Here is a 15067-nt window from a genome sequence, read left to right as displayed (position 1 = left end):
AAGAATGAAAGAGAACCCCTATCTTACACCCTACACAAAAATTAACTCAAAGTGGATCAAACAGCTAAATATAAGAACTAGCACCATAAAGCTTCTAGAAGAAAATGTAGGGAAACATCTTCAAGACCTAGTAATAGGAGGTAACTTCCTGAACTTTAAACCCAAAGCACAAAAGAAAAAATAGATAAATGGGAACTCCTCAAAATTAAATGCTTCTGCACTCAAAAGACTATTAAAAAGGTGAAGAGGCAGCCAGCTCAGTGGGAGAAAATATTTGTAAATCACGTATCGGGCAAAAGTTTGATTTCCTGGATATACAAAGAAATCATTCAACTCAACAACAAAAGAACAAACAATCCAATTACAAAATGGGCTAAACATTTGAATAGGTATCTTCTGAAGAGCAAATACAGATGGCTCAAAAGCACATGAAGAGATGTTCATTTTCATTGGCTGTAAGGGAAATGCAGATCATGACTACAATGTGATACCATCTCATACCTAAAAGAATGGCTGCTATTAAACAAACAGGAAACTATAAATGTTGCAGAGGATGTGGAGAAACTCAAGACATTTGTGTACTGCTGGTGGGAATGTATAATGGTGCAGCCACAATGGAAGACTGTTTGGCAGTTCCTTAGGGAACTAAATATTAAGTTGCACTATGACCTCATTTACTGTATGAGTCCACTTTTATGACCAGCCAAAAGGTATAATCAGAGGCTTATAATACAGAATATAGAGAACTTAGAGATACATAGAAGCTAGAGATGGGTGAACCATTAGGTAATGAGGTTGAACTCCAATGTAAGGGAATAGATAGGAGTGAAGGTGGTTCTCTAGTGGGTCTATAAGTAATGTTACCATACTGAAGATGAACAAAAATGAAATGGGTTTTACAGACCTATGTGTCCCACTGATTAACACTAGAAATATGAATTCTCATAAGAATTACTTCAAAGATATGATTCTTATATAAAGAGTGTTTAAGTTCAGGGTACAGGGGGAAAATGCTATTGCATGCTGTGAGCTGTGTTCAAAAGGAAACCATCAGCACTACCACAGCAACAGCAGAGGTAAATAATGGGGGGAGGGACAAAGAGTTAAGAGGACGTTTAGATTTTCTATTTGGCTAGGGTATGTTTATTGGTTTTCTTTCTCTGGGGATCAATGAAATGATCTGAAATTGAGAATGTTGATGGACTGTGGACTTTGGGCCCTCTACATGGCCCAGTGAATGCAGGTGTCTGAAGGATGTACTGACAGAGAAGTAGATTGGCGAATGATGGTGTATACTTATGAATGAAGGTTGTGCTGGTACAAAAAGGAACAAAGTCATGAAGCATGCAGCGATTTGAATGAACATGTGGGACGTTTGGTGATCCACAATAAGCCAGAAACAAAAGAACAATGGTATGATCACCTTTAGAAAATGCTTATAAGAATACAGGGGAGTATATTGGAAGCTTTTAGAGCAGACACGTTAAGTCCAGGATGGTGATTATTATTTCTGGATTTTGAGAGGCTGTTTTATATATATAACCTGATATTTAGCAATAAGAATGAAGCCGAACAGGTTGGGGTTAAAGTAATTAAGAAATAGGGTAAGGAAGACAGTGTCTATATTTTAGAACCACACATATGCTTTGAGACCAATGGAAGAAAGTTTTATTTGGTCTGAAACTGAAATTTTCTGTAACGCGTAATCTAATTCAACCTATCTGTATAGCTCACTTGAACAATTGAAATACTGGGAACACAAAATAAGAAAGAGGTTCTTTAATCCTCTATACATTATTGTAATGCCTGGATACATCCTAGAGTATATTAAGGAGATAATATTGGCAAAGTCTCCTGAAGAATTGGAGAAAAATATGAAACTATTAAACCTTACCATTAGGGAATCCCCTGATACTGTGTCAGACTTTCGGGACACCCAAATCAATAGGCCATGCCCTTGATCAGGAGGCTTACTCTTGTGAAGCTTATGTAGATAGTGAAAAAACTTAGTCTACCTTTAGGCATGCCTAAGAGTTACTTCTGGAGGACCTCTTTTGTTGCTCAGATGTGGCCTCATTCTCCCTAAGCCCAAATCTGCAAGTGAAATCATTGCGCTCCCCCTTACATGGGACAAGACATCCAGGGGTGAAAGTCTCCCTGGAGACAGGGGAGATGACTCCCAGGGATGAATCCAGACCTCGTACTGTGGGATCAACAATTCCTTCCTGAGGAATGGGGGGAAAGAAGTGCAGTTAATAAAGTGTCAGTGGCAGAGAGAGCTCAAATGGAGTAGAGAGGCTACTCTGGAGGTTTCACTTACACAAGCTTCAGTTTGTCCTTGCTACCTATCATAACCTGCCAACCCCCAATCAGGACCATTGCAGCCAATCCTAAAGAACACCTAGAGCAATATGTAAGATTTCACAAGGGTTCCATGCACTAGAGTAACTTTCCAGAAACCCACAACCTCTAGATGCGTCCCTGGTCCAGACAAGTCCTGAAACCTAGCCCAGCCTCTCCAGAACATCAGATATTTCCATCTCCCTACCCCATATTAGTGATAGACCCTTCCAATATGAAAAATTTAGAATTACCATAACCCAAACACCCCTTGAGAGATGGAAAGATCAAAGGTGGTGATGGAGTTATTCAGAAAAGATAGGATTTAAGAATAAATATGAATACTGAATCATTAAATTGATAATGCTTTTAGTCTCCAGTATTTTAGAGCACCTAGAAACAAAATCCTAAAATTGTGAAATTGTAACCCATGTCAAACCGTAAAATATGTTCTACACCTAATTGTGGCGCTGTGCTTGGAAATTTATAGCTTTTTTCTATATGTGTCATTATTCACAAAAAAAGAAGGAAAAGATTCGATTGTGATGATTAAAAAATATTTAAAACCTCTAGTCTTCTATATTCTTGAGTAGCCTGAAGGAAAAATATAAGCAGATCGTTTTTGGCAGCCCATGGCAAACTCTGGAATCTGTTTTGTAAGTACTTGTTGAAGAGTGCTTTGAAAACTATTGCTTTTTTATTTCTTTGCTTTGTATATATGTTATACTATACAATAAAAAGTTTTTTTTTTAAAAAAAAGAAGAGTTCAAATCAGAGACCTAACTTCAAAACTGTTAAAACTAGAAAAAAAAAATAGCACACGAAATCTCAAGTAGAAGGAAGGAAATAACCAAGATTAGAATGGAAGTAAATGAAACAGAAAACAAAAGAACAATAGAGAGACTCAATAAAACCAAAAGTTTGTTCTTTGAAAAGATCAATAAAATCAACATGCCTTTAGCTAGAGTGAGAAGGAGAAAAAGAGAAGATACAAGTGACATAAATCTGAAATGAAAAGACTTGCATCACTACTGACCCCACAGAAATAAAAAGGCTCATAAAAGCATACTATGTACACTACACTATATGCCAGTAAACTAGATAACCATGATGAGATGGACAAATTCTTAGAAACACAGAATCTGCAATGATTCTAGAAGAAACAGAACTCAACAGACCAATTACAGGTAAAGAGATTGAATCAGTCATCAAGAAACTCCCAACAATGAAAAGCCCATGACCATATGGCTTCCGATGAATTCTACAAAGCATTCCAAGAAGAAATAATAGCAAGCCTGCTCAACCTTTTCCAAATTAAAAAGGAGGGAATACTAACTCATTCTATGAAGCCAGCATTAATCTCATCCCATAGTCAGATAAAGATACTTCCACAGAAGAATTAGAGACTAATCTTTCTAATGAATTAAGCTTGCAAAAATTCACAGCGAAGTATTTGTAAATTGAATCCACCACACATTAAAATAAGTATACACCAATGATCAAGTGGGTTTTATTCCAGGTATACAAATATGATTCAACATAAGGAGATTAATTAATGTAATACACATATTAACAATTCAAAGGGGCAAAGTACATTATCATATCAATTTATGCACAAAAAGGCATTTAACAAAACCCAGTGTCTTTTCTTTTTTTTTCTTTTTTTTTTTACATGGGCAGGCACCGGGAATCGAACCCAGGTCCTTGGGCATGGCAGGAGGCAAGCACTCTTACCTGCTGAGCCACCGTGGCCCACCCCCAGTGTCTTTTCTTGATAAAAATGACTTTAAAATAGGAATAGAAGGAACCTTCCTCAACATGATAAAGGGCATGTATGAAAACACACAGCTAATTATCATAAGCAATGGTGAAAAACTGAAAGCTTTCCCTCTAAGGTCTGCAACAAGAGAAGGATCCCTGTTGTCACCAGTGTTATTCAACATTGTATGCTAGAAGTTCTAGCCAGAGCAGTTAGGCAACAAAAAGAAATAAAAGGAATCCAAATCGGAAAGGAAGAAGTAAAACTTTCACTGTTTCAGATGACGTGACCTTGTGATAGAAAGTCCCAATAAATTTACAACAAAGCTAGTAGAGCTAATAAATAAATGCAAGTAAGTGGTGGGTACAAGATCTACAAGCAAAAATTAGTTGTGTTTTTATACATTAGTGATGGGCAGTCTGAGGAGGAGGGAATGAAAACATTCCTTTACAGTAGGAACCAAAAGGAACCAAAATATCTAGGCATAAATTTAGCCAAGGATGTAAAGGACTGTACACAATAAACTACAAAACATTGCTTAAGGAAATCAAAGAAGACTTAAATGAATGAAAGGATGTTCTGTGTTTATAGATTGGAAGACTAAATATAATTGAGATATCTGTTCTACCCAAATTGATTTACAGATTCAATGTAATCCCCCATCAAAATTCCAACAGTGCACTTTGCAGAAATAAAAAAGCCACTTATCAAATTTATTTGGAAGGGCAAAGGGCCCTACATCGTCAACGACACCTTCACAATGAAGAACACAGTTGAAGGACTGACACTTCCTGACTTTGAAGTATGTTACAAAGATACAGTGATCAAAAGACCATGGTAATGGTGTAAAGATAGATGTCTTGACTGTGAAATCAAACTGAGAATTCTGAAATAGACCCTTATATCTATGGACAGTAAGGAGTCTGCCAGGTCTCCTCAGCTGGGACAGAACAATCTGTTCAACAAATGGTGATGAGAGAACTGGATAGCCATATCCAAAGAATGAAAGAGCATCCATCTCCTAACCACATACAAAAATTAGCTCACAATGGATTAAAGACCTAAATATAAGAACCAGGATTATAAAACTCCAGATGAAAATGAAGGGAAGTATGTTCAGGTTCTTATAGAAGTCAATGTTTTCTTAGACTTTAAAGTCAAAGCTCAAGCAATAAAAGTAGAAATAGATAAATGAGAACTCTTCAAAATTTAAAAAATCTTTTGTGCTTCAAAGGACTTTGTTAAGAAAATGAAAAAGCAATTTACTCAGTGGGAGAAAAATTTGGAAGCCACATATCCAATAAGGATTTAATATTCAGAGTATATGAAGAAATCCCTGAACTCATATATGAGTAAGATAACCCAATTAAAAAATGTACAGTCTTGAATAACTATTTTCCAAAGAGGAGATATGAATGGCTGAAATCACATGAAAAGTGGCTCAACATCACTAGCTATTAGAGAAATGCAAATTAAAATCATGTTGAAATATAATTTCACACCTGCTAGAATGGTCACTATTAAAAAACAGAAAACTGCAAGTATTTGAGAGGGTATGGAGAAATAGGAACACTTATTCACAGCTGGTGGGAATATAAAATAGGGCAGCCACTGTAATAGATAGTCTGATGAATTGCTCAGGAAGCTAAATATAGAATTATCATATGGTCAGGTAATACCACTATTCATTATATAACCAAAAGATTTGAAAGCAGGGACACAAACAGGTAATGGCACACTGACATTGATAGGGGCATTATTCATAATTAATGTAAGATGGGAGCAAACTAAGTGTCCATCACTTGATGAATGGTAAACAACATGTGGTATGTACATAAAATGGAATACTGTTCAGCTATAAGAAGGAATGAAGTCCTGATGCATGCCACAACATGGATAAACCTTGAGATCATTATGTTGAATGAAATCAGCCAGACCCAAAAGGATACGTATTGTATGGTCTCATTGATATGACTGATTATAATAAGCAAACTCATAGAGTTAGAATCTAGAGTTTAGGTTACAAGGTGATAGAATGGGGGTAGTGAATAGGAAACTGATGCTTAAGTTGTGCAGAATTTCTATTTGGGTTGATTGTAAATGTTTGGAAATGGAAAGTGGTGATGGTAGCACATTATTGCATGTGTATTTAACAGCATTGCAATATGTATGTGAATGCTTGAAAGGGGAAGTTTTGGGTCATAAATTTTGCTAGAAGGAAAGCAGATAAAGCATGGGCCTACATAACACAGTGAACCATGTTGTGAACAATGGACTGTGGTTAGTAGTGTAAATATTTGAATGTTCTTTCATGAATTATAACAAATGTATGACACTATTACAAAGATGTTAATAATTGAGTGGTATGTGAAAAATACACCTAATGTAAACTATAGTTTAAAATATTAACTATAACAGTATTTTCATGTTTAAAGTATTATCTATAACAATATTTTAGTACTTTCATTAAGTGTAACAAAGGTACACACTAATCAAAGTATCAACAATAAGGAACTATATTGAAACATTGTCTTTTTTACATATTTCTGTAAACCTGCAGCTTCTTTAATTAAAAAAACAAATTATTTTTTAAAAAACCTTTTGCTAAGTGAAAGAAACCAGATATACACTACTATATAATGTATGATTGCATTTATATAAAATGTAAATTTAAATTAATTTATAGAGACAGAATCAGATAAGTGATTATAGAGGGATTGATAGATGACTGCCGAGGAGGGGTGGGGAATTTTTTTTCTGGAATAATACAGATGTTCTAGAATTGATTGTGGTGATGAATGCCACAACTCTGATTATACTAAAAGCCATTGATTGTACACTTTGGATGGATTGTATGGTATGTAAATATATCTCAATAAAACCTCTTAAAAATAAAAAGAAATCATCCCTCACATTTATGGCCAACTGATCTTTGACAAGTTGGTAAAGACCATTCACTTGTGAAAGAATAGCCTCTTCAGCAAATGGCGTTGGGAAACTGGATCTCTATTTGTAAAAGAAAAAGAAAAAGGAGGAGGATCCTACTCAACAATGGATCAAAGGCCGTAATAAAAGAGCTGGAAGTTTCAGACTCCTAGAAGAAAACATAGGGGAGCATCTTGGAAGACCTCATGTTAGGAAATGGTTTCTTAAAATATTACACTCAATGCACAAACAACAGAAGAAAAAAATAGATAAATGGGACTTCATCAAAATTAAAACTTCTGTTCCTCAATGGACTTCATCACAAAAAAAAATAACAACAACCTACACAATGAGAGAACATATTTGGAAACCACCTATCTATTAAAGGATTAATCTCCAGAATATATAACAGAATCCTTCCACTTAACAGTAAAATGATTAACAACCTATTAAAAAATGAACAAAAACTAAAACAGTTATCTCTCCAAAGAAGATATACAAGTGGCCAGAAAGCACATAAATAGATGCTCACATCATTAACCATCTGGGAGATAAAAAACACAATGGGATATCATTTCACACCCATTAGAAAGATTGCTATTAAAAAAATAGAAAATTACAAATATCAGAGAGGATGTGGAGATAGGAACACTCATTAGTTGCTGGTTGCAATGTAGTAAAGTACAGGCTTTGTGAAAAACAGTTTGGTGGTTCCTTAGAAAGCTAAGTATAGAACTATCATTTGACTAGCAGTCATGCTGCTAGGTATATACCCAAAACAGCTGAAAGCCTCGGCTTCAACAGTATTTGCACACTGATGTTCATAGTGGCATTATTCACAATTGCCAAAAGATGGAAGCAACCAAATGTCCATCAGCTAATGAATAGATAAAATGTGTTAAATAACTATGATGGAATATTATTTAGCCATAAAAAGGAATGAAATCCTGATACAAGTGATAACTTGGATGAATCTTGAAGATATGTTGAGTGAAATAAACCAGACACAAAAGGACATGTGTATGATCTGTTTTGGAAGAATTAGAATAAGCAAACAGAGTCAGAAGGTAGATTCTAGATAACTAGAGGATGGGGTGGTGTGGTAGTTCGGTTCAGGTGTCAACTTGGGTTGATGATGCCAGGTGATGATGCCCCATTCTGTTTCTGTGGACTTAAATCTTCAGTATGTAAAATTCATCTATGGCTGGTTACATTTGCAGTTGTCTAAGGTGAGTACCTTCCACAGTGAGTGAGGTTTAATTTAATTAGATGAAGGCTTAAAAGAGAGAGGTCAGAGGATTGCTCAGCAGCTCAGCATGCCTCATCTCAGCACCCACAACTCAGCCCAGATATTTAGAGATGCAGAAAAGAATCTCCCTGGGAAAAACCATAGAACCCAGAAGCCGGGAGAGAAGGCTAGCAGACATTGCCCCATGTCTTCCCATGTGACAGAGAAACTCAAATGAAAGCTAGCTGCCTTTCCCCTAAAAAGCTATACATTTTTTAACTAAATAAATCCCCTTATTAAAAGCTGATTCATCTCTGGTGTGTTGCATTCTGGCAGCTTTAGCAAACTAAAACAGGTGGGGATAGGGAATGGAAAGTTAAGCCTTCAAATATATAGAATTCCTATCTAGAATGATGGAAATGTTTTATAATGGATAGTGGTGATGATAGCACAGCATTGTGAATGCAGTTAACAGCACTGAAATACATATCTGAATATGATTAAAAGAAGAAACATTAGATTGTATATATATGGTAATAGATTAAAAAATTTTTTTTAATCCTTGGAATTATACTACAGAAACAGTGAAACCTAAGTTAAGTCATGGACTCTGATTAACAGTACTATTGTTAAAATGTTATATCATCACTTGTAGCAAATGCTCCATGCCAGTGCAGGGTTGGTGAGGTGGTAAATGAGAATCCTGTATTTTATGTATGATTTTTCTGTAAATCCTCAACTTCTCTAATTAAAAAAAAAAAATTCAAAAGATATGCTATGATTTCCAAGTAAAAAGAAAGTTAGTGAGGAGAGTGGAATTGTTTTACATTTTTCCAAATTTATTTAACACCTAGCTTAATACAAAAATAGCTGAATTCTTTTAGCTATTTCTGCATTCAGTGTTGTGATACATTATTTTAGTTGAAGTTTATGAAGAAAATCCATTTCACGCAGAGGAGTAATTAGAGAAATGGGGCAAATTTTAATGCTTTTTTATGATATAATTGTGGGTATTGTTTGATAATGTATTTAACTCAGCAAGTGGTACAGATTCTTACAGATTAGTTGTGATATGGGATCTGAAATTATATCAGGTTTTTGCACTCTGTTGTGTTAAAACCCATTGGAATGTTTTGCACTTTGAATAGCTCTTTCACCCATGCAGGATTTTGTACCATCACTTATTGGTTGTTTGGAATACAGTGGTTCTCTGAGTGATGCACAGTTTCCAAATATTGACTTTTTTGTGTGGTAGTTAGATTCAGTTGTCAGCTTAGCCAGGTGAAGGTACCTAATTATATTGCTGTGGACATGAGCTGATGGCATGTGAACCTCATTTGTTGCTGATTATATCTGCAGTCGGCTAGAAGGCATGCCTGCTGCAGTGGATGACATTTGAGTTAATTGTTTTTTCAGACTTTCAGTTTCTTCTTTTTGTTCTTTCCTTGCCTTCTTTATATCCTCCCTCAATTCATTGATTTGGTTTTTGATGAGGTTTTCCATGTCTGTTTGTACATTCTGTATTAATTGTTTCAGCTCCTGTATGTCATTTGAATTGTTGGTTTGTTCCTTTGACTGGGCCATATCTTCAATTTTCCTAGTGTGATTTGTTATATTTTGCTGGCGTCTAGGCATTTGATTACCTTAATTAGTTTATTCTGGAGATTGCTTTCACTTCTTTTATCTAGGGTTTTCTTGCTGGGTGAATTTGTTGTCTGTCTGTTCTTTGACATTCTGTTCAGCTTTATCTGGACCTTTAGCTTGAGTTTTGTTTAACAGAGGAGAATTTTTCAGTTCTTGTTTTCTTGTTTCTTGCCCTGCTTGTGTGGTGCCTTCCCCGCCCCCCCCGCCCCCACCACGCTTAGGAGGGTCTACTTAGATATTATATACCCCAGCCAGATTTCCCCAGACCAAACTGGCCTCCTATCAGGAGGAAAGAGTCACCTGCATCGGTTTTCCTGAGGGTGAGACCCAGCAGGTTGAAAGACTTTCCTGTGAAGTCTCTGGACTCTGTTTTTCTTATCCTGTCCTGTGTGTGGTGCTTGTCTGACTGCAGGTCCCACCAGCATAAGATGATGCGGTACCTTTAACTTTGGCAGGACTCTCCCTGCTGGGGGCGTGGTGGAGACAGAGGAGAGATTGTAGGCTGGTTTTAATGGCTTCAAATTACCAAGCCCTGGTGTCTGAATTCCTTGATGGAGGGATTCCACCTGAGTTGGGCTTCACCCCTCCCCTGGGGAAGGCACAGTCTCCAGACAAGCCCCCAAAAGAGCTCACTTCTGCCTATGCCTGGGGCATTTGCAGCCTGAAAAGTCCTGCCGCTGTATCCAGAGGCAGTCAAACCTTTGTAGAAACACAGCCACAAAAAACCTCTGTTTCCTTCTTTTTTTTTTTCCCCCCCCCTTTTTCTGTCAGTCCTGCCCCCTTGGCACCGGGGCAAAAATGATCAACCTCCACTTTGATCAGGTTCACCTAAGCTGGGGGCCTATTTTTAGTAGTCAGAATTTGTTAATTAGTTCCATAATTGGTGTTTGATTGTGCCCAGTCCTTGCTGCTGGTAAAGTCCTTTCCTTTCCCCTCTGGGAAGTGGCCTGTGGGGGAGGGGCGCTGGCCGCCGCGGCTTTGGGAACTCACGGTTCGGGGGGTTGTTTGCAGCTGGTCCAGACTGGAGTACGCTGTGTGTCTGGTCACTGATGTGGCCCCAGGAGCTGTTCTGTACTGTTTCTGGTTATTTAGTAGTTGTTCTGGGGCACGAATTAAAACGTGCACGTTGTTAAGCCTCCATCTTCACCCGCGGTTTGAGTTAATTGGCTGGTGCTTAAATGAGAGAGTGCAAGGTAGCACAGCCCAAGCAGCTCAGCATACCTCATCTCAGCACTTGCAGCTCAGCCCAAGCCTTTGGAGATGCAAAAAGAAATCACCCCAGGGAAAGTTGTTGGAACCCAGGGGCCTGAAGAGAAGGCCAGTAGAGATTACTCCGTGCCTTCCTGCATAAGAAAGAACCTCAGTGGCAAGTTAGCTGCCTTTCCTCTGAAGAACTAATGAAATAAATCCCCTTTTATTAAAAGCCAATCCATCTCTGATGTGTTGCATTCCTTCAGCTAGCAAACTACAACAGATTTGGTACCAGGAGTGGGGTGCTACTGCAGTTTGCAAATACCAGTCGTGTTGGACCAGTTGTTTTGTATGGATAAGGGGAAGGTTTTGGAGGAACAATGAAGAGAATGATGGAGAAGTCCGGTAGTGCTTGAAGAGACTGTTGGTGTAAATGGAATCACTGCCAATCTAGACAAAAGGGGACACAGAAGGGATAAATTGGAGTTTGCAGAGTGAGAGCCATGGAAGCTCGGGTCTGAAGCCAAGAAACTTCAGCCAGGAGAGTGGACCCACCTGTATACATGGAGAGGGTGAGTCTCCCACCTCATTGCAGTGAAAGAGTTGTGCTGCCTCAGGCCTTGGAAAAGGTACAGCATGCTCCTTTGGAACTGGGAAGAGCCTGGCTGCCACCACATGGAGGGGGTTAAGCGTGTACCCCAGAAATGGCAGAGAGCCCAGGTGTGGCTTGGAGGAGATAGAGCCGAGAAAAAGGTGGTCTCCTCAGTGTCCCCTGAGGTTGATTTTGAAAGAGGTGGGCCACTGCATAGGCCCTTGGAAAGGGTGGAACTGACACTTTCTAAAGCTGAAGGATAAATGACTTTCAGACTTTGAAATCCAATGGAGGTTGCCCTCAGGTTTTCAGAACTGTTTGGGTCTTGTGACTCTTGTGTTCCTTCCAATTTCTCCCTAAGGAAATGAAAAGCTGTATCCTGTGACTGTCCTCCTTTGCATATTGTCACCAGATAACTTGTTTTGAGATTCATAGGTCCACAGCTAGAAGAGAATTTTTTGCACCTTAATATTGTTTAAGGTGATGCCTGTAGTTGCCAAGTTGTCAGTGGGTGGACATGTGGTAGTTAAATTCAGTTGTCAACTTGGCCAGGTGAAGGTGCCCATTATATTGCTGTGGATGTGAGCTGATGGCATGTGAACCTCATCTGTTGCTGATTACATCTGCAGTCGGCTAGGAGATGCTTGCTGCGGTGAATGATGTTTGATTTAATTGGCTGGTGCTTAAATGAGAAAACTCAACGTAGCACAGCCCAAGCAGCTCAGCATATCTCACCTCAGCACTTGCAGCTCAGCCCAGGCCTTTGGAGATGCAGAAAAGAATCACCCTGGGGAAAATTGTTGGAACCCACAGGCCTGTAGAGAAGGCCAGTAGAGATCACCCCATGCCTTCCTGTGTAAGAAAGAACCTCAGTTGAAAGTTAGCTGCCTCTCCTCTGAAGAACTATGAAATAAATCTCCTTTTGTTAAAAGCCAGTCCATCTCTAGTGTGTTGCATTCTGGCAGCTAGGAAACTACAACACACAGTTAACAAAAAATTACATTTGAATGTATTACCACTGATTTTATCAGAAGGGCCTTGAAGTATTGGGAAGCTGTCCAGCTCATGGTGGCCAATAAAAATTTTCCCAAATTCTAATTTTTTGCTACAAAACTCAAATTTTCCAGGAATAACAAACACAGCTAATTTTCTTTCTTTCATTCTTTTTTTGTAGTGACAGGCTCGCTTTGTTCATTTTTGAGAAAATGTCTACAGATACTGTAGTCTAAATAATCAATTTGTCAGTCATTCTTTCAGGTATTCCATGAAACAGGAAACTAGTTCAGCTTGAAACTTTACACAAAGCAGCCATAATACTTCCGTTTGTTTGTGGCACAAGTGCTTTAAGTGCTCTTCCCACTTTGCCATGCAAAATATTAAAAAGATGTGTTCTCAAGTATCAGGTGCTTCTTCAAGGACGTTTGTTAAGTGAAACTGGGTTTTTTGTTTGTTCCGCGTTTCACCAGGTCATGTTTTTTTGCCATGGCCCCATTGATCTTTGAACACTTGCCTTCATTCTAGCATAAAAAGATGTCTTAGGCTCCTCTTGTAGTTTCCCTTCCCCAGACTTGAAATCAGTCATTTTTCAAGGATCCCTAGTTCTTTTTAATGAGGAATAGTATTTAGAAACCAAGATCTGGATGCTGAGTGTGCTCCTTGCTACTGGGTATCACTGTTAGACTTTTTCAGTGTAAATAGCTAGAAATATAACATATTAATCTTGTCCATAGTATTTCTATTAGGTTGATTTTTTTATGTCATTTGTGTCATGTATTTTGTTGTCATTTGAAGATCCTTGAAAGTATATAATGAAACCAGGAACATTAAGTTTCCCATCTGAGAAATATTTATCTTTTATAACTTTTTTATTATTAACAAAGTAATGTATGTACATTGTAGAAAGTAGAAAGTACAAAATAAAAATCTCCTGCAACTCCAGCCACTCATTTTGGTGACTATCCTTCATCACATGAATATATTAGTAGGCAAAAAATCGGTCATAAGAAAGTTTTTCATTTAAGAAATAGGTTGTAATAATATTTGATGCTTGTTTTTTTCTCTTAGGACAACAGCGTTCTCGGATGCTAGCTACCCTTTTTAAGGATGAAAGGTGTCAGCAACTTGCTGCCTATGGGATCTTAGAGAAAATGTACCTAGATAGAATCATCAGAGGAAATCAACTTCAGGAATTTGCTGCTATGCTGATGCCCCACCAAAAAGCAACTACAGCTGATGGTAATGATTATGTCTTATAAGTAGGTGGTAGTATGTAGGTACAGACTACTGGAAAGTATGTTAAATTTGAAACATATTGCTATCCTATGATATTTTTATGATATTTGCTGATATCTATATATAAAAAAGGACTAGTATATTGATGTGTATCAAGGCATATCATATATATACATGGGTTTAGGGGGTGGAAATATATATTAAAATAGCCCTATTGAAAAACTTTTTGTGGAATAATGCATGTTTGAAACTATTTGTAAAGGTAGAAAAATTATAAGCAATGCTTAATAATACTTTTGCATTACCATTTGTAATGTAATATAATTAAATAGTGCTTACTTTAATCTTAAACATTGGTTTGTAGCTGAGCATAATTATCTAGTCCTATTTTAGATAGCACAAAATTTGGCATAGTAGCTGTCCAATTTTAATCAGGGTAAAAATGCTGCCAATAAGAATAAAACTTGGTATCATGCTTCCTAGTTAAGGGATGCATTTACCCTTATCAGACTGATTTTGGCAGAGAGTTTTTAATAGTTGCTTGTGCAAAATCTCAGTAGTTGTGCTTTTATCTTGTATATTTGTATAAAGAGGTTTTAAACTAGCTTATAGCAATAACACATGATGATAAAAATATGGATGTAGAAATCAGAAAATTGGAAAAGATCAAGATGACTATGAAGATGTATTAGATTCATTGCCTTGGAGTTGCTGCCATTATAAATGTAAGAGAATCTGGTTCTAAAGAGTCATTTTATGAGGGGTTGGCCAAAAGGTGCATACTTCACCTACCTACTCCTTACAGCCCTGAGTTAAAACAGATCAGTGAAGGGATTATATTGACCCCTTAATGAATTTCTTTTATTTAATTGCATTTTAAGAAGCGATCCTAGTTGATTCTCATCTTTCTCTGTAATGGAATTTTTTTTCCCCGTGGAATATTCTTTGTAGATCCTCTGGAAAAATGCCTTTATGTATTAATATTTAGGATTATTTGTGGTTCTTTTGAGCAATTGGTTTTAATTGCTTATTTAAGCACACAGTGAGTTAATAAACTGTTTTTCCCATTTGGATTGGCTTCTAGAACTAAATTTGTAGTCTACCTGTAAAACGTGTAGGACTTTAGTATGTGTTTTGGTTGTTGTTGCCCTGGTTT

The 15067-nt window shown here is 37.4% G+C and overlaps 1 protein-coding gene across 3 annotated transcripts in view; it reads left to right on the top strand.

Moving 5' to 3' along the window:
* Positions 1–15067, top strand: part of COPS4 (COP9 signalosome subunit 4) — an 88006-nt gene that overhangs the window by 36408 nt on the left and 36531 nt on the right. For all 3 annotated transcript variants that reach the window (XM_077142979.1, XM_077142980.1, XM_077142978.1), the window contains one exon: positions 13744–13914. In XM_077142979.1, coding sequence (XP_076999094.1) covers positions 13744–13914 — 171 coding nt within the window. The remainder of the gene's footprint in view (positions 1–13743; positions 13915–15067) is intronic.

This window comes from Tamandua tetradactyla, chromosome 24, assembly GCF_023851605.1.
Source record: "Tamandua tetradactyla isolate mTamTet1 chromosome 24, mTamTet1.pri, whole genome shotgun sequence".
NCBI classification, from domain to species: Eukaryota; Metazoa; Chordata; class Mammalia; order Pilosa; family Myrmecophagidae; genus Tamandua; species Tamandua tetradactyla.
The sequence above is the reverse complement of the archived record's forward strand: the minus strand, read 5'-3'. Positions and strand labels throughout refer to the sequence as shown.